We start from the raw sequence: 24,674 nt of genomic DNA, 5'->3' as shown, positions 1-24,674 counted from the left end.
TCTTTTGATAATCCCACTACTTTATAAAGATAAGGAACAAACGTTTCTCAAGTCTAATATTTTTTCATGTTATAATTATTATTTGGCATATTCTTTATTATCATCACAGGGGAAAACTGTATATCATTTTTATCTTTCAATCCGTGATATTGAAATAGTTATCAAAATAACATTATATGTTATTATTAAAGAAGCAGCTTTTTCAATACTGTTGTTTAGCGAAATTTTGAGCGTGATAACTGTCTTATAGTTGACAATAAATAAACATAAACATAGAAGATTTAAATGAAAGGGAATCTATATAACATGATGCAGGAATACTAATTAAAAAGAGATATGGAGAAGGAAAATGACCAAGTTTGCCTACCGACAGATATGTCTGCCGATGAATCTCCTTTCCAACAACCACCACCGGAATATTGCGAGGTAGGTATAGGCATGTACTCAATTGTTATGTTACTGTACTTTTAGGTGATTGATATTGATCAAAACAAGTACATGTTTTCTGAGCCATTGAACGACATAAGATAATAATATTTTATTTCGTTTCTATCAAATCCCATTGGGTTCATTTGTCTTTCATGAGTTTTATAGCAATATCCGTTCGACTAAACGTTTGTATTAACAAGGGGGTAAATTGATATTTCGTCCTGATGTTTTATCAATTATCAACGTTGATGCGTAAATCTATAAGAGTATCACTTGGAAGCATAGAACGCAACCAAGAAAACTGATAGCAAACACGATTTGATATAGTCTATCCAAGAGATAACTCTTCATGCCCCCTTGCAAAGGTATAAAACCTAGAATAACAGTACCGCTTCAAAAGTATCTGTTTAGAATTTTACATAGAAACCTAAGTGATAATTAAAGGCATATTTGAACTTCCGGTAACACTGCACTGCTTGTATTAACTGAACGTTCGATTCCTGACACCAATTAATGCATATTTGATACAGAGGTATGCGAGATAGATCTACTGTTTTGACTTTTGACTACAGGTCCTTCAATGATAAAAATGTCAATTTGAAGCAGGGACTATAACTCTGATAATACTCTGTTGATTTACAGAACAATTGCTTTGCAGGAAAGCAGACATAAATAACCACAAGTACATGTATCAAAAATCTACTTAGGGCGACTACCTATTATCCAGGTGTGACGTCGACCTGACGGACTTGGACGGACGGATTGACACACAGACAATGCCATAACTGTATCCTTCCACTGTTAAAGATCAAACATGAGAAAACAAGTAACCGAGTATAGCAATAAAAGTCCCACCTACCGGTGGAAAACTTTGTTAGTGTTCGTCCCTTGTGGTTGTTGGCAACAGTGTTGGAACTAAAATGCTTTAAAGCATTTAGGAGCTAGGAAACAAACACTATTTTTACTACAATTTCAATCCTGAATTACCTTGACCTACAAGCAAAGATCATGTACACGGCATATTTTCTCATCATGAAGAACATTTGTGTACAGTACTAAAACTTTCCATCAATGCATATAAAAGTTAGGGAGCGGAAACAATTTTACTTGACCTTTAATAGTGACCTTGACTTTTGACCAACAACCATGAGTCATGTGCGTGAGACATAGTCTAATCATGGGGAACGTTTCTCTAGTAATGAGATGATCCTTCAATGCATAGAAAAGTTATGGAGTGGAAACAATTTTTAACTTGACCTTAAACAGTGATCTTGACCTTTAACCGACAAGTTTTAAGAGTATAGCTTGATTACTTTTTGAGTAATTGCAGGATGCATATTTGCGGACAAACGGATGGAAAGACGAACGGACTTTCTATAGTGCCCTTCGGTGTTCCATGTTTATTATGTTCCCACCCAGAATGTCTTGTACCCATATGGCATACGCAAACTATAAACATGTGAGCATTGTATAAAATCTAAGTTTCAGACAAATATGAAACAGAAAGAATATCGATAGCACTTAATTTATCAGAAAGAACCGAACAAAACCGATTTGGATAAAGAGTTAAAAAAGTTTGCTTCTGATAATTCAAATGTTCCTTTGATAATGAGGAGCACCGTAGTGTTTTCCCCATCATGTCAGCTGTAAAGTTGCTATATGACCTTCAACATGTCAAAACACGACACGACTTACTTGCAACCATAAAAACATTAAGTTGTTATTAATCAAATGTCTAAGATTTCCCAAAAGAATTGACAAATGATGATACATGCACGAAATGGAACAATTTGTTTTTGAACTGAGATGAATTAGATCTACTGATTTTTTAAGGTAAAGTAATGTTGCAGAATAACAGTAAATGTTAATGTTAATAGGTTCAGAATCATGTGTGAACACAATACCTGTCTGACAATGTATAGAGGGCATGATTAGTATTTACACTGGAGTGGAATTAGATCAGAAGATTTACTCAAATAATCTAATCTTTATAAGCGAACATTATTGAAAACGATTGAAATAATCTACTGTTTCATGAAAGTGAAAACATAGCCATGACAGCGTGCACTTCCACCATGCAATTGTTCCGTTTGATTTTCTGTTTGGGCGCCATGAGGGAGATTATTTGGAAACACTTACCTCTCACCTTTGACTTGGATCGTCTTGTGGGGAAGTCATTTGTCTTGCAGAAGATCGGTGGTTCTATCTAGGTACTGTTCGTGCCTGCTCTAATGAAAATTTGATTTATAAATTCGATATATATTGAGGGTCAACGTGATCACAAATTTGTAGAATAATACTTGTGACGTTTACCGATGTTCGAACGATACCAGACAGTAAGCAATTAATTACGAACAAATTTCCATAAGTAAGTGTCACCGATCTTGTATACTGTATACTCCTGGGAGTATAATTACTGTGATTCCACTTTCATAGCTGCTGACAAGGAGGTTGTGAATAGGTTAATAAGCAGTATTCTATATTAGAAATTGAACGCCCCAGGTATCCTAGTATGTTTTTTATATAATCTTGCATATAATTACGCCTTTGAAGACCACATGATTCATTGCTCTTTAAACATTAACTGTGTCATTCAGCTGTGAAAATCACCATTCTGTGTTTGTCTATATAGGTTTTGCGGTTTATCAAATTCAACACTCGGCAGGTGTTGCTGATCTTTTTACACTTAGTATTAGACAAAGTCTGTAGTAAATGACTTTATAAAATACATATCTTCTTCTGAAATAGTTAAGTAATAAGATCTGATAATCATACAAGGCAATGTTTAAAAGTTCAGTACAAGAATCGCTGTCTTGATTGTTCTGAAGCATCGTTAAAGCAGGCCTTAGCTCGGCAACAGTAAAACAATAGTAACATGATGTTAATTTATATCCATATTGGAGAAAGAATACCGATACCGTAATGCGATACGTTATCCAACGTACAAGGCTTTGCAAAAATGCATTGTACAAAATTACATAAATTATGATTCATACACTACTGGATGCACATACCATTAAACATGGTTTAAAACCCTGTAAAATATCCATTAAAATAGGAAAAACCGTTAATTAACCCCATTAATTCTTGCATCACTTTATTTAACAGGTTTCACAATATTAATGGGTTACATGTTAAAAGACCATTAAAACACCCATTTTTGACCAAGAATCATGCCATTGAAAATTTCAGCAGAATTGGATGTATCACCATGCCGTTTTTTGTCAATTAAGGTAAGCTATGAATATAGAAAACAGTTTTATAGCATTATTTCTTTTCACTCCATATATCCAAAGAATTTTATATCATCATCAAAATAACATTCGCGTTTCAACTATCAAATAACTGCTCGTCTCGCGATGCCACAGATGTTTGGCGCTAGTCTGGCTACCGACTATTTTTATAATCATTTCATTTATATGTTCTGGCAGATCTTTCTTGGCTTTGATTATCCAGTATTTTGAGAAGAAAAGGGACATAATTATACAAAATTTGAATAGCCTCAGGAGGTATCTCCTGTGATTAAAACATAGGGTCTTAACACTAGTTTGGCGCCAATATGTTTTTCCATACAGATAAAGGTCATCGGACAAAACTATGCCTGCCTATATATTTCATAATTGATAAAAAAAACGTCTGACTTTTCTGTTACAAAAGTCGCAAGTCTCCGTAGAACTACAAATAGTATTTCAATGAATATTTGAGAAACTCGATTTGTTCTTTTTTATTGGATGTACTGTCAAAATAAATACCTTACTGGACGCAAATTTGCAAAGGATCAACATTTTCGACTTTCATTTATATATATGTGTATATAAAGTATAAAATATACACATTTTTTTAAACTAAACAGAAAAAAACGCAGAGCTTATGACTACAATTAGACACAGGTCACTGCAGGCAATAATATGTCTTACCAAGCATCGATTTTCGAACGTTTTACTTTAGAAATAGGTTTTAGTTTTGCGTGCTTTGTTGGCAAATAAAACACGGTATTGAGTTCAGAAGCGTAATAATACTAATCTGGAATAAAATGCGGTTTTAAATATGAGGGAATAAACCGGAATAGCCAAAAGTAGGCTTTCAGCTCACATATAAGGACATAAACATATTTTGAAGACATATATTAAAATTTTCTAACACGTAGTCACGAACTTTACTACACATTATTTGTAACTGTGTTTTAGTGACAAAAAAAACTGGAACCAGTGTTTTATTATTATCGAATGTTACTAAAATTAAAATGCAACACGATACAAAGGAGCGTGTTTACAACGTGTTCAAAATGCAAAATGTGTATTCTGGTATTGTACAATCTTATATTCTTTTACTTTCATACGTACATTTTTGAACTTTAAAATACCTTATGAGTTGACATTGATAAACATAATATCACTACTGGATGCACATGCCATTAAAAGGGTCATGAAATTGGCCTTAATTTTTTAAAACGTTTTAACAGGTCACCATTAAAATTCACCCATTACTTCTTACTATTTAATGGGATTTTCATGACCATAGTTTTAATGCCATACATTAAAAAATGACTTTGATAGCCATGAAAAGTTGCTTAAAATAAACCATTAAAATAAGTTAACAGGCTCCTTAAAACTCCATGAAAAATTTTAATTGGCATAAAATTAATGTGCCTTAAAAAGGTACCCCTTAATTCCACATTAATTAGTAAGAACTAATGGGGCCATTAATTGTTTTAATACTCTGTTAATGGCCGTTAATTATTAAAGATTAATGGTCTTATAAAATAAGTCAGATTCAATTTTAATGGGTTCATAGTATTTTAATTGTATATCAAATTAAGGGCCATGACAATTTGCCATCAGAATTAGACATCTTAAGATAATAAACTTCATATTAATATTTGCCGTATTGATTTAAACTACGTATTACTACACATGTAATAGAACCTATACATATGTACTGTTTTGTAAAATGCTAGAAGAATATTTGTTTCTTCTTTTTTCTCTTATTAATTTGTAATGTAAACACATGTAACAGCCTCGTACAAACATTTGTTATATTGTATCCTTATTCTGTCATATATTCATATGAAATGAGAAAATAAATGGATATTGTATTGTATTGAGTTGTACTTAGAAGGGTTTACAGGTACCGGTTTAATAGATCAAGTGACCATGTGGGTAGTTTTAACTATTCAACATTATAATATTGACAAACATTCTGACTCAGTTTTTATTGGTACAGACATTAGGCATCAGGTGTATTCAAAAAGCAACTGTTGATGACAATGTCAGCGCACAATGGGCAATCACAATTTAGCTCTACTTCAGTACTTTGTGCTCACGGGCATGCACTTAAATAGCCAAGAGCAAATGTTTGAGGGATTGCATCACAAGTAGCTTCTCCCATCTCCAATCAAGCGTACTACACTCTTCAATGAAACGAGGAAGCGATTGATCTGCCCATGTCCCAAATGAATTTAAATCAGACTGTAAATCTTCACAATTATGTGTACTGTTCACTTCTCTATAAACATTACTTTCTGCTCAAGGATTGGAAAATTTGAAAATCTAAATTAGTCTGAACACATTTTATAATGTAAATTCCTTACCCCACCGATTTTCTTATACAAATGCTGATTATTTGGACAAGAAAAACAAAGAACAGAAAAAGTGGCATGCATCAATACGTATTTATTCTTACCAAAATGTTGTAGATTGATGTTATCAAATACATTAATACGTTTTCATCCCACTTTCATTGAAATAAATCCGATTTTTTGTAGGAACATAATTTGGCAAACATTTGAAAAAAATGGCGCAACTGCATCAAGGGGAAATAACTTTAATGCAACTAAATATAACATCATGATATATTATAGATGATGTGTGCGTAGTATGTATTTATTGTGATTAAAGTCTATTTTAGAACAATATAACACTGGAATTATAAGCATTCAATAGGAGAGCAAGCCAAAAACCAAAAAGATGATATATTCGAATCACATTTTACAGAATTTAGGATTTAATGGGCATTACATTGCTGTTAAGGGCCATAAAGTTTACTCTTAAATGAAATTGTACACAACCGGAACATTTACTGGGCATTAAATCAAATTTAAGGGCCATGAATAATCATGTTAAATTCGAAATATACAGAATTTCACTATTTTTTTTAAGCCATTAACTATTTTAGCTATCAAACTTGCTATATTGCTTGACCTGGCCATTGAGATCAAGGAAATAGTTGCAAAGTGAGAACACGATCGTATTACCAAATATTTACGTCCCAGACATGATGAACCCCAAACTTGTTGCATGATAGCACGTGATCATCATTGCGTAAAATCCAATAGTCATTTTTTTGAGATTCAACAAGCTATTCCACTTGTGCGTTCCGTTGAAATACATTGAATTTCGGATTAAGAAACACGTTATGTGCATTGTATACAAGAACAGAATTAATTCAAACCGAACTTTTTGTTCTATTGTGAAATGGTTATTGTTATAAGAGCATTATAAAGTTTTAGACTTGCGAGAAAGGGTCAGAATGAGGAAACATTGATCTGTGTACCATATTTAAAGGGATGATATTGTGGTTACACCTCTCAATTATAACCTGATAGAGACTAGTTTCTGATCGTTCAGCACGAATAACGTTGTGTTAGTGGTACTGTACAGCTTGTACATTTCGGCTTGGGTGGTTCCAATGCTTTCGTTTTCATACCTTGAAGTATTGTATAATTACCCCTTGGATATGGTGCCTTCTTTTTTAATTTGTCTTTCGGCAGTTTCTCTGATATGCAGGCACCGTAACTTCAAATACCATTTCTAAAGTCCAGTTTGTTTAGTTCTTCCCACTGTTTTCTCGTTTAGGACAAACACATTATTTTAACTGGCGACCATACACCGCTTTTCATGGAATGACACTCTATTGTATCACTGAAGGCTCCATATGCCTCGCAGTATTAACACATCTGAGGATGTCTTTCAAAAAAATTGTATTTGTAACTTGTGTAAATGTTTTCTGCTCAAATTGGGGCTAGAGGTCGTTGACAGTAGCATGCATTTCCAATATCTTCCATGAACATTGTCAATCAAAACAAGCCAGCAACATTTTCATTTTTGAGGTGTTTTTGAGGAGCGACCTGTGGAGTTTCCCACTTTTTCTATCTTATATCATACTTGTTGATGGATATTTGAGGCAACTGTCAACTAATGCTTTCCACTACAGTTTCAACTTGTGACGGGCCTACCTTGTGCTGCTTGCCACCGACTCTGTTTGCTATACTCTATTCGTACAGATAATCTACCCTGACTTTCGCTTTGCCAAAGTTTTGATACAACGTTTAGCTACGTAATTGATTTATTTTCAATTTACCGTGGTTGCGCAACGAAGATAGACAAAGGGAGTTTTATAAACGTTTCTAATGAATTTTGGCAAAATATGTACTCGTCAATGTAAATCTTTGACAACATTAATACAATAATGCTTTAAGGGGTTAAGAGCGTAGGTATGAATGGATGTTAATTCGCATCCAAATGAACATTCAACTGGCAGTTGAATCATAAATCTTACTTAACTTTCCAGTTGCTGTTTACGGGTTGAGCGTTTTACTTAGAGACGTGCACATTACTTAGACGGGAAACATATGCTCGTATCGCCCAAACCTAATACGTCTAAGAGAAATGATGAAATTTATTGATGCATACGAGCAGTGGCACTGCAATGTGAGCGACCTTGCGTAAAACAAAAAACTACATGGCGAGTCACAGCATACACCAAGATCTTCGATCAGTATTGATTACTTTAAACATGTGGATAAACGGAAACATCATTGTTGTTATACAAATATTAAGTTTGGGTAAATTGAAATAGATATTCATAACTATCGGTTTCAAAACGTGGAATTAGTTTCGAAGGCTTATGTTTAATTCATCAGATTATCATTATCCACTTTAACATTAATTCTTAAATGCGTAGAACATTTCCCTTTAATCTTAGAAATTATATTACGATTATCGTGTTTTGTTTATGTAAAGTCAGATGTAAAAAAGGTTATTCAACATAGATGCATTATTACAAATCATGATAATAATATATATTGGCTGCTGAAACGGTAGAACAGCAGTGTCGTACGAGTTAAAGAAAAAGGAGCACTAGCTTTTGATATGGCAACACACTTTTAAAGACAAAATTGTGTTTTGATTACCTGAAAGGGCATACAAAAATAACTTGAATATTATTTTGATAAGTTTTACTGTATATGCGAAATCACTCGAAGACAATGGAAAAGGGAATTAAACAGTTCAACCCGCCGTCGGGTGTCTCTTCCGATGAATCACGTATCAGACTTCTGGTGTCAAGATATCATGAGGTAGTTATAACTATATTCTTTTTTTCTTTCTATTAATTATGAAAACTTTATCACCCAGGAAGTTTCACAAGAAAGTTATTCTAAATTTAAATTTCAAAAACTTCGGATATGCGCCCGTTTAAAGAAGTACGTAGTTTAACTATTTAAATGCTTTCCTGTCAGTGTTCTTTTTATGCCAAACTTTGAATGCCCCTTCTCGATAAATTTCAAATACAAATGGGTTAATTATTGACTAAGACCATTCTCAAATCAACATCTTGGTAAAATGTCAAGTACAGTTTGTGAACAACAGCATGAGACCACATCTCGGTAAAGTTTCAAAAACAGTTTGTACATTACATCCCAAGACCGTCTTGAAAGCAAAATAGTGGTACAATTTCAAGTAATATTCATAAATAACTGTTCAATAGAATCTATATAAAGATCCTTAGCAACCAGGCAAAATAATAGCGAGAGGTAAAGTAAAGTGCAACACCCCTAATGCCCCCTAGCAAGACTATTACCTGAGCAGTTTTATTATAATTTGTAAATAATTGTTCGACACCATTCTCAAAGAAAATGATGAAACACTTCGCGGTAATAAAGTAATTGCATGGTAGTCTTCACTGTTAATATACATGTGTATTTTGTAAAATATAGACAGCCTTACACGTTTTGCTGAAAAAAGTATGGATCTGAATGTATTCATAAAATGCACGAGGGCCGTTCTAAAAATAATGACGATCGCGCGCTTCCGTAGAAGTTTGACACGCAAGAAACTCGTGTGTTTAAATTGGATGATACATGAATAACTGGTCTATAATCCTGCAAAGTTTTATTGAAAACTAGTGTACCGTTTCGGAGATACTTAGTTTTGTATCAGGTATGGACATAGACACAAAGCAAAATACATGTAGCTATGAATAGCGAACACAAATCTGAAATTAGAGCGTACATTAAAGTTTGTTCTTTAGAAATACATGCAAAGCAGATACACAGTTAACTGCATACTTTAAATAGGAGGTATGCAGTATCACTGTTTATAGGTGGGTACGTAAATTTCAAATTAATATTGTCAAGCAGTCTTTAAAGACAGGTTTCGTCCTGGCAGGCAAAAAAGCAGTGACGTTAAAGAACATTGCTCCTGTAAGACATCTGGTTGATGAAATCTCTACACGGTGTCCGAGATTTTTCTTTTCTTGGCGTGTCCAAACGTAGAGAACTCATGAGATTATCACATAGCACTTTGAGTTTGAGAAAGGTTTGTGCCCGATGGATGCTTCACATATTAACCGAGGAGCAAAATGCAAATATGGTCAAATGAAACCTGAAAATAAAAACGCTGAAAATATTCTTAAAAGATGATATCACAATATCACAGCTCCTAACAGAGGCTCAGACCTGGATATAATGTTATGTGCCACAGCGTCGCGTTGACAACAGACAGCGGCTGCGAAAAGGTGACCGTAAACCAGTAAACTCATATACATAGAGATGATACTTTAATATTTTTATAATGATTATAAAGAGGAAAAGCCAATACAATACTCTTGTATATTGAATACACAGCGTCGTAAACTTTATAGTGAAAAATGAGTGCTTTGTTAAAGAAATACTTTTTGTAGCTGGAAATCAAAGAAAGTATTAGGCGGAGAATTGACATATTGTTTAGAAGTGAAAGACGAAGTTTTTATTTTCGCAACTCTTTACAATTTAGACAAAACCAGCTAAAAATATGGAAAAGAAAAATATGCAGGTAAATCGTTTAACAGGTATTTTCAGCTGTTGAATCTCTGTTCTCGGAATATTGAAATGTAGATACAATCCAAACACGTGTTGATTTTGTCTGCTTTCGTTCTGTTGTAATTGTTGGCTGTTGCTCAAGACGATTGATTGTTTTCTAATTTTCCATAAAGCACGTGACTAGAAATCAAGCACTGTGTCAATTTGTTCGTCTGTGTATGATAGACATACCAGTACGACTTCCGGTTAAACGAGGATATTATTTTCTCACATGTTTTGTTAACCTTTAGCCTGCTGGAGGGCAAGTGATTCTGCCTTTGCGACCAGTGCAGACCAAGATCATGGTCTGCACTGTTCGGCGCTATTCAATCAGTAACTTTTGGATAGCATGTGGTACTGCCTCAATTCAATGATTAACAAGTCCATTCAAGAAATTAAGCACGGTAAATGTTAATGTCCAACATTGACAGTAAACATCGCATTATTGTATGTGCAAAAATGCTTAAAGAAAATGGGAAAGGCAATGAAACAGTTTAAACCTCCGTTGATTGTTTCTTCCGATGAATCACGCGCAAAAATATTGTGAGGTAGATATAAGTATATAAGTATATTCCTTTTTTTTCTTTCTACTAACCGCGAAAATTGTTTACAAAGAAAGTTTCAGAAGAAAAGTATTCTAACTAAAACATCAAAAACTTCAGATACACGCCCGTTCAAAAACGTTATGTTCTTTTTAATCAATATCATTGTATTAAATACAGCGTAGCTTTTACATAACAGATTGTTATTAATTAATTAGTTTCCTGTCAATATTAAAATGAAGTGTTCTTTACATGTCAGATTTTGAATGCACATTCTTGATAACATTTCATGTATAAATGTGTAAATTATTGACTAAGTCCATTCTCAAAGCAACAGCTTGGCGAGGTTTCAAGTGTAGTTTGCAAATCTGCCTAAGACCATTCTGTAATACAAACATCCCGGTAAAGTTTCAAGAACAGTTTTTGCATAACTGCCTAAGACCATTGTCAAAGCAACAAAGTGGTAAAGTTGCAAGTACCAGTTGTAAATATCTGTCCTAGGCCATTTTCTAAGCAACATCTTGGTAAAAGTTTTAATCGCAATTTGTAAATAGCTGTCTCAGAGCATTTTCAAAGAAAATGACGAAATACATATTAATAAAGTAGTAGCATTGCAGTATTCAAAGTTACTCTTATCATGCTGGACACGATTGATTCTGTCTTTGCGACCTTTATAGATCACGTCTGCACTGTTCGACATCAGTCAGAATCTTTTTGGTAAGAACCGCCTTGAACAGTTAATGGTACTGTCCAAAGTTTATTATAGAAATTTAGCAGGGTAGGGTGTAATATTTTGTTTATTATATAGGCAGCCTTACACGTTCTACCGATGAAAGTATGGATGTGAATGTATTGTTTTACAATAGAAATTATACTCGTATTGGAATTGATTTTTAAAGAAATAAAAAACCCAAGTATTGCTTAAATCAGTGAAAGACTTGCTTCTTCTCCATTCTCATATTTCTGTTGTTCTCTCTCTTTCCGTCACTCATATACATTGAGATGATACAATATTTCTATATTGCCTATAAAGGAAGCAGTGTGTTCAGAGAAAAGTCAATACCCTTGTATAATTAATACCAGTCGTCGTATAATTTACAATGAAAACTGAGTGTTTTGTTTTTGAATGACATTAAGCTTTTAGCTGGAAATAAAATCAGAGAAAATATTAGACGGAATATTGACATATAATCTAGAAGTGAAAGACAAAGTATTGCTTTCGCAATTCTTTATTGTTTAGACAAGACTTAGCTAAAATACCGCAAAGTAAAAAAGCGGGAAATTCGTTTATCAATGTATTTCTGCTATTGAATCTCTGTTCTTGGAATAATGAAAGATAGATGCTATTATGTAAACACATGTTGATTTTATCTTATTTTGTCCTGTTGTTGTGTCGTAATTGTTGGATATTGATCAAGACGTTGTCAATTGGTTGTTTTGTAAGCCATCTAAAGAGATAGTATATCAACATTTAATTTCCGGTAAAATACGTGATTAGAATAAGGCATTTTATTTCAAGTTTTTCAGTGAATTGATTGAAATATATCTGGTATTATCACAGTGAAAAATATCAAATATATTTTCACTGATTAGAAACTATCAAACGTGTAAATTTAGTCAAAACATGAAATCAAAAGAAAATTTGTTTGTTTACATGTATGATCAAAATATCTTTAACTCATGAACACAATATTTTACATTTGCACTCGTGACTATGCCACTCGTGAAAATATTGCGTAAAAGATATTTCAATCTTACACTGAAACATACGGAAGCATGGTCAAATATATTTTACTAAGTTGTGGGAACGACATGATATTAGAGGTATTTATAGTAACTTGAGGCCACAACTTATTAACGAGAAATTATGTTTTAGTAACTTGTGGCCACAACTTATTGACAGGAGTTTATTTTGTATGAATCTTCAAAACAGAAATTCTAGGGAAATAAAGGTTATCAGTAAATAGGAACAAGAGTGTCATGATGGCCCTATACCGCTCACCTGAGTACAACAGCTATCAGTACTGGTTTTGGACAAAAAGATTTTTGAGAGGTTTTCACTATATAGGTCTATATAAACTATTGACCCCAGGGTAGTACCATATTTGACCCTAGCGATATGATTTGAACAATCTTCTTAGAGACCTACTAGATAATGCTACATACCAAGTATCAAAGCCCAGTGCCCTGTGGTTTCGGAGGAGGAGATTTTCAAAGTTTTCCAAATATAAGTCTATATAAACAATGTGACCCCTGGGGCGGGGCTATTTTGTCACTAGGGAGATAATTCGAAAAATCTTTGTAGAAGGCCACTGGGTGATCTTACATGCCAAATATAAAAGCCCTAGGCCTTGTGGTTGTGGACAAGAAGATTTTTAAAGTTTTTTCCTATATACGTCTTTATGTGTCCCCAGGGGGATAATTTGAACAATCTTGGTAGAGGACCACTGGATGATGCTACATTCCTAATATCAAAGCCATAGTCCTAGTGATTTTGGAGAAGAAGATTTTTAAAGTTGTTTTCACTATATAATTCTATATAAACCATGCGACACCGGGGGGTAATTTGAACAATCTTGGTAGAGGACCACTAGGTGATGCCAAATATCAAAGCACTAGGCCTTTTTAAAGTTTTACCTATATAAGACTATGTTAAAACAAGTGACTCCTAGGGGCAGGGCCAATTTTGACCCTGGGGCCATAATTTGAACAACTTTGGTAGAGGTCCACTAGTTGATGTTTTATACCAAATGTCTAAGCTCTAAAAACACCGGTTTATAAGTTGTGGCCACTGGTTATTAAAAATAAACTCCTATTAATAAGTTGTGGCCACAAGGTACTAAAATGTAATCTCCTGTTAATAGGTTGTGGCCACAAGTTATTAAAAATAATCTCTGACTGATAAGTTGTGGCCACAAGTTACTAAAACATAAACTCTTGTTAATACATTGTAGCCACATGTAACTGAAAAATAAAGTGACATAAGTTCCACAAATTACTAAAAATACCTCTAATATTATGTCTAATATTATGTCGTTACCACAGATTAGCAAAATATATCGACCATGTCACTGCCATGCACAAATATCCTTTGTATAACAGTTTGATAGCAAACTCAGTACGACTTCTGAATGAACATTGTGTCACAGGATGAGAAAAATGGGTAAAAACCGTAACTTGAATCCGGGGCCTCGGAATACCGTTCCGATGCTCAAACGACTGAGCTACCCAGCCGCCTGCGCACATTCTTTTTAATATTCAAGTCCCATACCGGGACAAGCGGTATTATTTTCTTATATGTTTGGTTATTACCAATGTTGACAATAAACTTGGTAAATAGTTTACCTAGAATATTCTACCACAACTGTTCGATACACAAACCCGACGCCAACAGCATACTATGCAGTAATATTCAATTAGGTGTTGAGTTTAGAACACACACTTGTTTTTTTAGTTTTAAATATATAGCGATCAACAGACTCATTATTCCGAGAGTTTTAGATGTCGTGTGCATGAGATAAGATGCTGTGTATCCCGGATAAGATGTCATGCATTTGAGAAATTGTAATCTTAAAATAAGAGTGTCATAATGGTCAATGGCAGTCTCAGCCTTATTATTCTCCGGACCGTGGAGTTTACTCACTCTGCATAATAGAATTTCATAAAGGTCAGTGCTAGTTGCGTGAAAAGTGCTGCATATGTCATAACCATTCATAAACAGACTCATTCAAACCGAGTCTGCTACTACTTAGCTTGGTTGCGCTATGTTTCCACATTTTCCTATTATGGTTGCCCAGCCAAGCGTTATTTTAGCATACTTATGATTTGAATAAACATATTTTGCCTGAGGAATGATATGAATATAAGCAGTATTGTATTAAAGGTGTCAAAGATTTGCATTGACAAGAAGATATTTTGCAAAAAGTAATTTCGGTTGTCTGTTTCGGTTGCGCAACCAAGATATATTGAAAATGGATTACATTGTATTTCCGAAGCTATACACTGTTTCAGAGCTTGCGCTTTGTTTCAGGTAGTTGAAATAATCCAATGCAAATGTAAAATTAGGAATTACATTGCAATGAAAAGAAATAATCTACTTTCTAAATACTTTAAAATCAAAGGGAGGTAATTACAAAATTTCCCAAAAAGTAATAAAATATACATTTCTAATAGGAATCTTACTATATGGAATTGGTCTTTTTGTTCCTTAAATAAATCTCTAACAGTATATATGAAAACTCAAAAATGTCATAGAATGTTGCTAAAATATAATTGATCGCCTTTAACAAGACTTAAAGACAAAAAATGCCATATTTTGTAACATACATGGCATTAACAATATTGGTAGAGTAACAGACGAATAAACGATTATTTGGAATTATTCTGAAACATTCTGAAATTAGACAGGCTGCTTTAGATAAGAAGACTTAAAAATGTTCACTTTGTACGTATTGAGCAACGGAAGAGTCAGTTTGAACAATTTGTAGAGTCTGCTAAATTACATTGTCTGAGACTGTCTTTTCGATTTCAGAATAAGTCCATATAATCGTTCCACAGGTTAACTCATACAAGATAAATTAGTTTTTAATGTATTGTGCACTTTGTATAAATATTGAGCGACAGTCAGGAAATACTAGCACATTCTTGTAACTAGATCAAAACATTTACATTTCTATACTGAGAAATATAATTTAACCATTTACGTTCTTAATGATAACATAAATTTATCAAGAAATATCAAGCTTTCTTACATATAAAAGTAGTTACATCGGCAATTAAATTAATGGATTCTCAATTATTCTGCTAGCCTGTACAGTGATACAAATGTGTTTCTCTTTTTTTCCTAATTTTCTTCATGGCAACCCAAATTGTTTAGTCATTAATAGGTATATTTGTAGCAGCGACCGGTCCTCCAGTCTAACTCATACATACACGATCAATATGATAAAGTAGTACCACACAAAATACTTACGAATCTGTTGTAACATAGTACTGTCTGCATTATGTAGTTAATAGTTCTATACTATTTATTTTCCCATCAGTCAAGAATAACAAGAAAATGATACAAATTGCAAAAACATCTTGGAAGCATTAATGGATCATAAGTTAATGGAAACAATATGGATACATCACAGAAGTTAATCCTACTTCCTGAGATAACATTCCACAGTCAAAATTCTATTAAGCTCCATTTTATGCAGGAACTGTATGATATAACGACGCAATACATGCAACAGTCGCCTGTGATCAAATGAAAAAAGCGTGAAGCTTTATTCTGTGACACAGGATTAATATAAGCTTTAAACGATGGCAATGAAACCGAATTTAAGAAACACATTCGTGAGAACTTACTATCTATTTTTTACTATGATGAATGTACAAATGGCTGGTTGCATTATAAAATATATTATGTTTATTAATTTCTGTTACGAAACATTATCATCTAAGCATTTGCCATGTGTTCGATAACAGGTAGTCAATTGCACAGTTAATCACTGTGACAGTCAGACAGTGTGACAGTCAGACGATATGCTAGTCAGGCAGTGTGATCAGGATATTCTATCTTATGTTGAATATATATACCTTTATTTACGTCTCATTTTAGCAAACAATTCATACATTTACATAATAATGAAACTTAAAATCATATGAAAAACATTCTATTAAAGAATTATAGGAGACTGAAACAGCTACTAAAGACATCAAGTATTCTATTAAATTACTATTTACTATATAATTATATTAAACAAGAAACGTGGAAATTCCACGAAAACCAGGTTTTCATTGCATCACGCCAACTGGTTCTTTACAAAAATGGTCATATTTTATTATACCTATCTGACTGCATCCAATCATGCCATTCAGAAGTACATGTATAAAAGTACATGTGTCGTTTCCCTATGTAATTTATTATTCTTTTATAAAAGCTACCTAAACACAAAGTTTGCTGACAATAGATGCATTCTAAGGAAAGAAAGTAACTGAAAAACAAACCAGTAACTATTAACAATAACAAAATGCAATTCATGAAAGTAACAATTCAAATAATTCAAATAATAATTCAAAAAATGTCAAATAGCCGTAATATCCAATCTTATGTGTAAAACAGTCCAAATCCTCTCCAAAAAACAAAGAAAAATATCAAACAGGGAGTGCCACGCACCAAAAGCGCAGCCTCCTCAAAACGAACCCCCCAGCACGCAAACGCGTGCACCACACACACACTCAAAGCCTACACATCAGGACAAAACGAACAACACACACACACACACACACACACACCCAAAGCCAACACATAAGGACAAGACGAACAATAAGCATACACACACGCGCGCACACAAAGTCAACACACAAGGACAAAACGAACAAACAAAGGAACACAGTGGGACATTGCCTTGGAACGGTCAGTGGCAAAAACACCACTGGGGAGCTTAAACCGGTTTATGGTGCGCACCCAACCTCACTCTTACCCCCACCATGTTCCAAAGACATGGGACAGTGTAAATAAAAGTAATCCACTCCAGGTGAATCTCTAACACACGTAATGGAAACAAAAAGGCATGGCATGTAAAACACAAAAATGCTCGTGTATAAATATATAAAAAGCAAACCTTAAGAACCAAAAACGTATGTACTCAATGCCTTTTCAGAAGACAGAGCAATAAGAGAAACACCCTTAAGGGCCCGACGAAACAGGCCAGAAGACAAATATCAAAACACATTTTAGTCCTGGTAGGATTTAAAAACTGCTCATCATAGAGTCCTCTCCCTCTTCCGTCAGACGCAATCAAAGAGGGAAGCGTAGTGTCCAACTGTAAACGGGTTGAACACTAAACATGCGAAGTCAAGTTTAAATCCAATAAGTATTACTAAAATTCTACAATATTTCACAACTGTTCAAAATTGAATTTAGTATATCCAAAGAATGTAGAAATCCTCTCTTCAAAGATAACTTTTTAAATCCACAGTTTTAATGCAAATCCTTCAAATGTTGAATATCCAAACTGGTAATATTTTGTCATTAAGAACTATAGGAAAGTTTCCAATAATAATATAACACACAGTTCTGGCCTGGTGTCAGAAATCACCCTTTTTGATATATCATGGAAGGTTCCAGACTAAGAATATATCGGACAATTCAAGGACAATCCTTTCTAAAAATAATTGTTATACATTGTTTATCCGTATTATGGTGGAATACTCTGGAACATAGTAGAAAATAAAAGAACTCTCAAAACTAGATCAATAAACAATGACTCATTAATAAAGTAAAACCTATTTAAGGGGAATGATATAAAATCTATTTTTCATTATAACTATGACAATATTTTTCTACTTCTAGTTACCCAATGGCATTAAAATGACCTTTTTGTCACAAAAGAAAAAAACGAAAAAAGGAAAAAAAACTTTGGATCTTAGTGAAATTTGAACCGACACCCTTCCATTCCACAGCACAAAATGTTCTTTTTTTATTTCAAATATGACCCAATATTTCTATTTTTAATTACATTGACCTTGACCTTGATCCAAGTGACCTCAAATACATTCCCAACATCATTTTGTATTTGATAAAAGCTATCTACACACCAAGTTTAGTAATAATTATTGTACCCAAACTAAAGATATTGAGTGGAAGCCATTTTTCTGTTTTTAGTAACAGTGACCCCAAATATCAATCAAAACTAATTTTTCAGGTAGCTTCCTGTACACAACTTTTTGGACATTAACGTTGACCAAATGGCATTAATATGAAACTTTTTATCACAAAAAGAGAGAAAAAATTGGATCTCGGTAGGATTTAAACCGACGTCCTTTCGTCCCACTGATTAAAAAGTAGCTTTGGTCCAACGCTCTAGACCACTGCGTCACTGTGGAATGTTCTAATTGTGAAGTTTAAATAAGTTATCCTGACCTTGATTTGAGTCTAATGACCCGATATACAATCCCAACCTTGGTTTTTCTATAAGCTACCTATAGGCCAAGTTTAATTTCAATACATCAGTGCAAACTAAAGTTAATGAGCGGAAACCAATTTTTCTATTTTCAGCCATGGCAAGCTTGATCTTGACCCAAATAATCCTGAATGCAAATCTAATCTTTGTCTCCTTTCCATCTACATACAGGCCAGATTTGGTGTCTATAGCTTGTTCCAAACTAAAGTTATTGTGCGAAAACCGGGTTTGAAATCCAACCGCCCTCCCGCCCATCCAACGACATACCCCAATCTAATAACCGGTTTTCTACGAAACCTGGTTAAAAATAGTGTGTAAAAACCGAGAAGCTGGGCTTTTAATGGCCTGAAAACTGTCATAAAAAGAAACAACTTTCCTTAAAACTGAAAAGTCAAAACACCACTAATGTATGCCTGGTATAAAATGATTAAAAAAATCAAGTATTATAACAGATCAGATCAGTTATGAACTGATTAATACCAGCCTCTCGTTTATACATACTTGTACACATAATATTATTATATATATTTTATATTATAAAAAAAATATTTCCTAGAGTGACTATCTTTTTTGTTATCACAAACTCTGTTGTTGAATTTATTTGATCTATGTACTGATTTAAAAAACAAAATTATATAATATAATATAAAAGATACAACCTTGTAAAAGTTTCAGCAAAAAAAGTTCCACAAACCGTTAAAGACCACCTTGAATTTCAGGTTAAAGCATATCTTGTTACAAATTTATTTTATTTATAGCACTTCTGCTATTACAGTTGGGTTGGTGTTTTTGCATGAAATTGTTTGTTAATATTCATTTTCAGCAGTTTTTGAATTTTTTAGTATATAACTCAAAAATGAAAATAAAAACGTCAATTGAGTTTCGCTGTATTCTGTTCGCGCCGACATTATTATAACTCATACAGTAATATTCCAGCTTTTGTTTGTTGAGAGAGACCCTATGTGCCCCTGTGGGCATATTTTTTCATTGATTGGTACTTAAATTGTTCCAACGACCTTCCGTAAGCCAGCTGCATGGCTGGCATCTTTGTGTTTGTCCATCATTAATGAAGGAAAGTCGCTATATGGCATCCGTCGTGTCAAAATAGAATACTTAATTAATTTGGCACCACTCAGTTTTAAGCATTACAGTAATGTGTTTAAGATTTCCCAACAGAATTGACAAATATCATTGCACAACTATTGAACACGTCTATGTTATATTCAATCGTATGCGTCTTTAAACAATAAAGACGTTCTTAAACTTAAAAACAAAGAAATGGGAAAATGTGCTTTGCCTAAAGAAATCATGGAACTCTACACTTAAATACCCGCTGAAGAAAGAAGTTAAAAAGTTCGCTTACACCATGATATATGATTTGGATATAACGTATGTCTGTGTGACTAGAAAACACATCAAATTTGAGTCTCAGTGTGATAAAAACTTTATAAGACAAACCTCATGACGTTCCGATTAATCTGTTTACTGGCATTCAAGTGATACAAGTAGAAACGCCATTAAGCTATTAAGTAGGAACAAATTTTGACAAATGAAGTGTCATCGATCTTGTACACTATATACTGTTGGGAATATAATCACTGAGATTCCACTTTAACTGCTGACAAGGGGTTGTAAATCAATTGATAAAATTTACATTTAGAAAAAAGCTAATCCATTATAGGCTACTGGGTGAGAGTGTCCCAGCTTTATGTAATCTTGTATACAAGTAAGCTTGTGCCGAGGACAACTTGATTAATGGCACATTTAAACATATAACTGTGTATTCTAGATGGGAACAAAATCTTGGTATGTTTACATAGACTTGGCCGTCTATCTAATTCAATATTCAGCATATGTGGCAGATCTATTTACATATCACAGGTTTGGAAGATGAATCTTAAATGTATCTCTCATGACAAAAATACATGAAAGATAATACATAAAATAAACGTACATCAAGTTCAAAGACCTCCAAAAATGTAATGTTTTTAGATATTTGATACGTCATATACATTATTTCAATGAAAGTATCAGTAACAAATTTGCCTTTAGTAACGTATTTATTTTGTAAAAGCCTTCACTAAGAAAGAAAAAAACGAACTTTAATATTATATGTATTTAGATGTAGACTTATGACGTTGATAACTGACAGGTCAGGCGTTTTTTATTTTCAATTATGGTAATATTAGACATATTTCTGTCCGATGGTGTTAATTTATGTGGGGAAAACATGATGGCTCCAAACATAAGTGGTATCGCGGGACGAAAATGAATTCTGTAGTTATTGAAACATGAAATAATGTCGATGGTGTGGCATTTTATAGGCCATACATTACTATAGTAACGTGAACTTCTTTTGAGTAAAAAGATAATAATGTCTACCTCCACAGCTCAAATCCTTGTAAATAGGACAATAGGCTACAACCTCTTTAACTGTTACTGTTTTTCCTATATTGCTGGACCCAACCATGAAAAGTTAAATATATTTGTTTTACAATTGCTTAACCCTTTTTCAATTATGTATTTTGATCAATTATTATAATATCATGTATTTGTTTTGTGATAATATACATTACAAACACATTTTATTCTTAAAAGTGACTTATTGGGCCATGGGGGTCGGGTGTCAATTTGTTTGTAATTACTAATTTGTATTATGATTATGGTAATAGTAGACATATTTCTGTCCGATGGCGTTATTTGATTATGGTACACAAAATCTGTATGAAAATTCTTTGAAAGCATAAAATGCAAACAGTCAAAATAATAGCAAACTCGGTTTGATTGAAGTCTGTTCATGAAAGGTAATGGGATGTGAAAGACCTCTCACGCTCCCAAGCCCCGGCTTATGTGTAACTCTATTGCAGTGATGATCCCAAAGGACCCACAAATATAACACACGGCACTTAAAGATTGCATTTAATGATAGTTAATAAAATTTGCATGAAGATCCTTTGAAAGCATAGATTGCAACCAAGCAAAATAATAGCAGACTATAACTAACAATTTAATTATTTACTTACTTACTTATTTTGGTATTCTTAATTTCAAGGAAAGAGTTGAAAAGTGTCTGCAACTTTAATAATAAGAGCACGATCATATCGCCCAATTTATACGTCCCAGACATGATGAACCCCAATCTTACAGCATGATATCACGCGATCGTCATTTTTATGTTGCGTAAAATCCATTAGTGTTATTGTAATGAGACTCATCGATCTATTTTCTTTATTAGTTCCGTTGTAGAATAAACAAAATGTAACTGTTTCTCCAAAAGGCGTTCGTTTTCTTGGGTATAAAGTCGCAAAGACTATAGCTGAGGCCAAATATTGACTTTGCAATTGTTATCAAGAAAGACATCAAGTGCCTCCTCGGGAATTAGTTGAGACATGGTCGGAACGACCGACGTTCGTGCAACTTCTTCATATGAGGAACCCACTGAAGTGAGCTGAAGTGAGGTGCAAATGATTCAAAATAAGATACCTTAACCGCTAGACTATGGATGCAATATCCATTCTGACAAGTAAATAAACATTCGGGATTTTGTGCTCGGCTTTATCATTATCTTTTTTTGTCCTTTGTGATCATGGAATCCATTCAATTGCACAACAATAGAATTCCGCGTAACCCAGCGATATGATGTGAACGGTACTGCACTTTTCATTACCGCTCATTAACAAACTCAATCAAACCGAGTCTGCTATTATTTTGCTTGCTTGAATTCCGTGCTTTAAGTTTCCTTTATATAGGTAATTGGCAGTTTCAAGGCGGTGCCCCTTTTTCAAGATGCTTTTTGTCCGATAAGAAATAATGAACATCATGTCTCTACATAACTGTGTTTTCCAACCCAAATAGAGTCAGTTATGATACCCTGTTAGCTTGAACAAGCTTGAACAATTTTGTTTAATGAGTAATGCAACATGTTTATACATGTACTGAGGCCTAGCTGGACTTGTTACAGTGGCGTTTTGTGATTGTTTGTTGATGGGTTCATCATAATAACTATGTTTATGTATTGAACTGAAAAATACGCTGCTTTTCAAGGAATTACAAACTAGTGTATCATTGAAGGTTACATGTGCACCGCCGTATGAACACATCTGCGGATGTCTCTAAATTGTTTTTGGTACTTGTAACATGTGTAAATGTTGAGTTCTGCTCAACCCTGGGCTAGAGGTTGTGGACGGTAACTTGCATTTCCACTACCGTCCATGAACAGGCTCAGTCAAACGAGCCTGCAACAGTTTCTTTTTTGTTGTGTTGTGCAACCTGTGGAGTTTTCACTTTTTCCATTTTCTAAGAGCGCAAATATTTGTTTGATGTAAATTAGCATCGAAAAGGAACTATAAATCCTGAACATTCAAACTGCCTGGCAAGTAACAAAATAACCAATAAAGCAGCATCAGTATTGCTGAATCATAAATCTTAATTAACATTCGAATGATCATCGTTTTACACTGAGTAATGCAAATTACATACACGGGAAAGAGATGTTGTCTAAACATGATAAGTCCAAGAGAATGATGCATACGCGCAATACCATGGCAATGACAGCGCGCATTGTTTATACCACGTGTAAAAACAAGTAATATTCCATGAAGAGTCACGGCATACCTGTAATGTCGATCAGTATTGATGTAAAGATATTGGTGCTATTTAAACATCGATTGTGGAGTAACAGAAACATTATTCTTTTTATACAAATATCAAGTGTAGATATTCAGATTTATTAGGTTCAAAATGTGGAATTAGTGGTTTAATTCATCGGATTATCATTGCTTGAATGCATTTTATTGGCATCGCGTTTTACTTTTATATCTTTGTGAAATTATATTAGTGTTGTTCCGTGTTATTCTTTGTAGTAAAGTTTATATAACATAGTTGCATTAATGCAAACCATGACTTTAATTTGTAATGCCTGCAGAAATGAATAACACCAGTGTGGTACGAGTTAAAGAAAAACCATGCACTTGCAAATAACATTTAAACTTGATTAACTGAAAGGAAATATAAAAACGCTTGCATCTTAGCTCAAAACCATATTTTTTCAAGAGTTTTTTGTTTATACAAAATCACTTGAAGAAAATGGAGAAGGAAAATAAAAAGTTCAACCCTTCGTCGATTGTGTCTTCCGTTGAATCACATATCCGACATCCGGCGCCGAAATATTGTGAGGAAGATATAAGTGTATTGATTCTTTCTATTAACCGCGGATCTCCTTTAACACAGAAGGGTTTCATGTCAATATAAAAAAGAAATATCTATTGCATTTCAGATTTTGAATGCAGCTTCTTGATAAAATTTCAAGTACAAAGTTATCAATAAACACAAAGCTTAATCTTGACTGTTTAAGACCATTATCAAAGCAACATATTGGTAAAGTTTCCAGTACAATTTGGAAATAACTATTAAGACAATTCTCGAAGCAACATTTTGGTAAAGTTTTAAGTACAATTTGTAAGTAATTCTAATTATCTAAGAAAATGATAAAATGTACAGCGGTATTGAATTAATAGAACGGCAGCCATCATCGTTATTTTATTCCTGCAAATATTAATATAGATAGCCTTTCTGGTTCTAATGATGAAAGTATTAATGTGAATGTATTTAGGAAATGTATACATGATTTAATGT

The 24,674-nt window shown here is 33.6% G+C and overlaps 1 protein-coding gene across 1 annotated transcript in view; it reads left to right on the top strand.

Annotated features, from left to right (window-relative positions):
* The first annotated feature begins 316 nt into the window (after nucleotides 1–316).
* LOC123541053 (uncharacterized) overlaps nucleotides 317–24,674 on the top strand; it is a 178,889-nt gene continuing 154,531 nt past the window's right edge. The window contains exon 1 of the mRNA XM_053524440.1: nucleotides 317–426. Within this exon, the coding sequence (XP_053380415.1) occupies nucleotides 337–426 (90 nt within the window). The 5' untranslated portion in view covers nucleotides 317–336. The remainder of the gene's footprint in view (nucleotides 427–24,674) is intronic.

Source organism: Mercenaria mercenaria, chromosome 15 (genome assembly GCF_021730395.1).
Source record: "Mercenaria mercenaria strain notata chromosome 15, MADL_Memer_1, whole genome shotgun sequence".
Taxonomy (NCBI): domain Eukaryota; kingdom Metazoa; phylum Mollusca; class Bivalvia; order Venerida; family Veneridae; genus Mercenaria; species Mercenaria mercenaria.
Note: the sequence above shows the minus strand (reverse complement) of the source record. Positions and strands in the feature narration are given on the sequence as shown.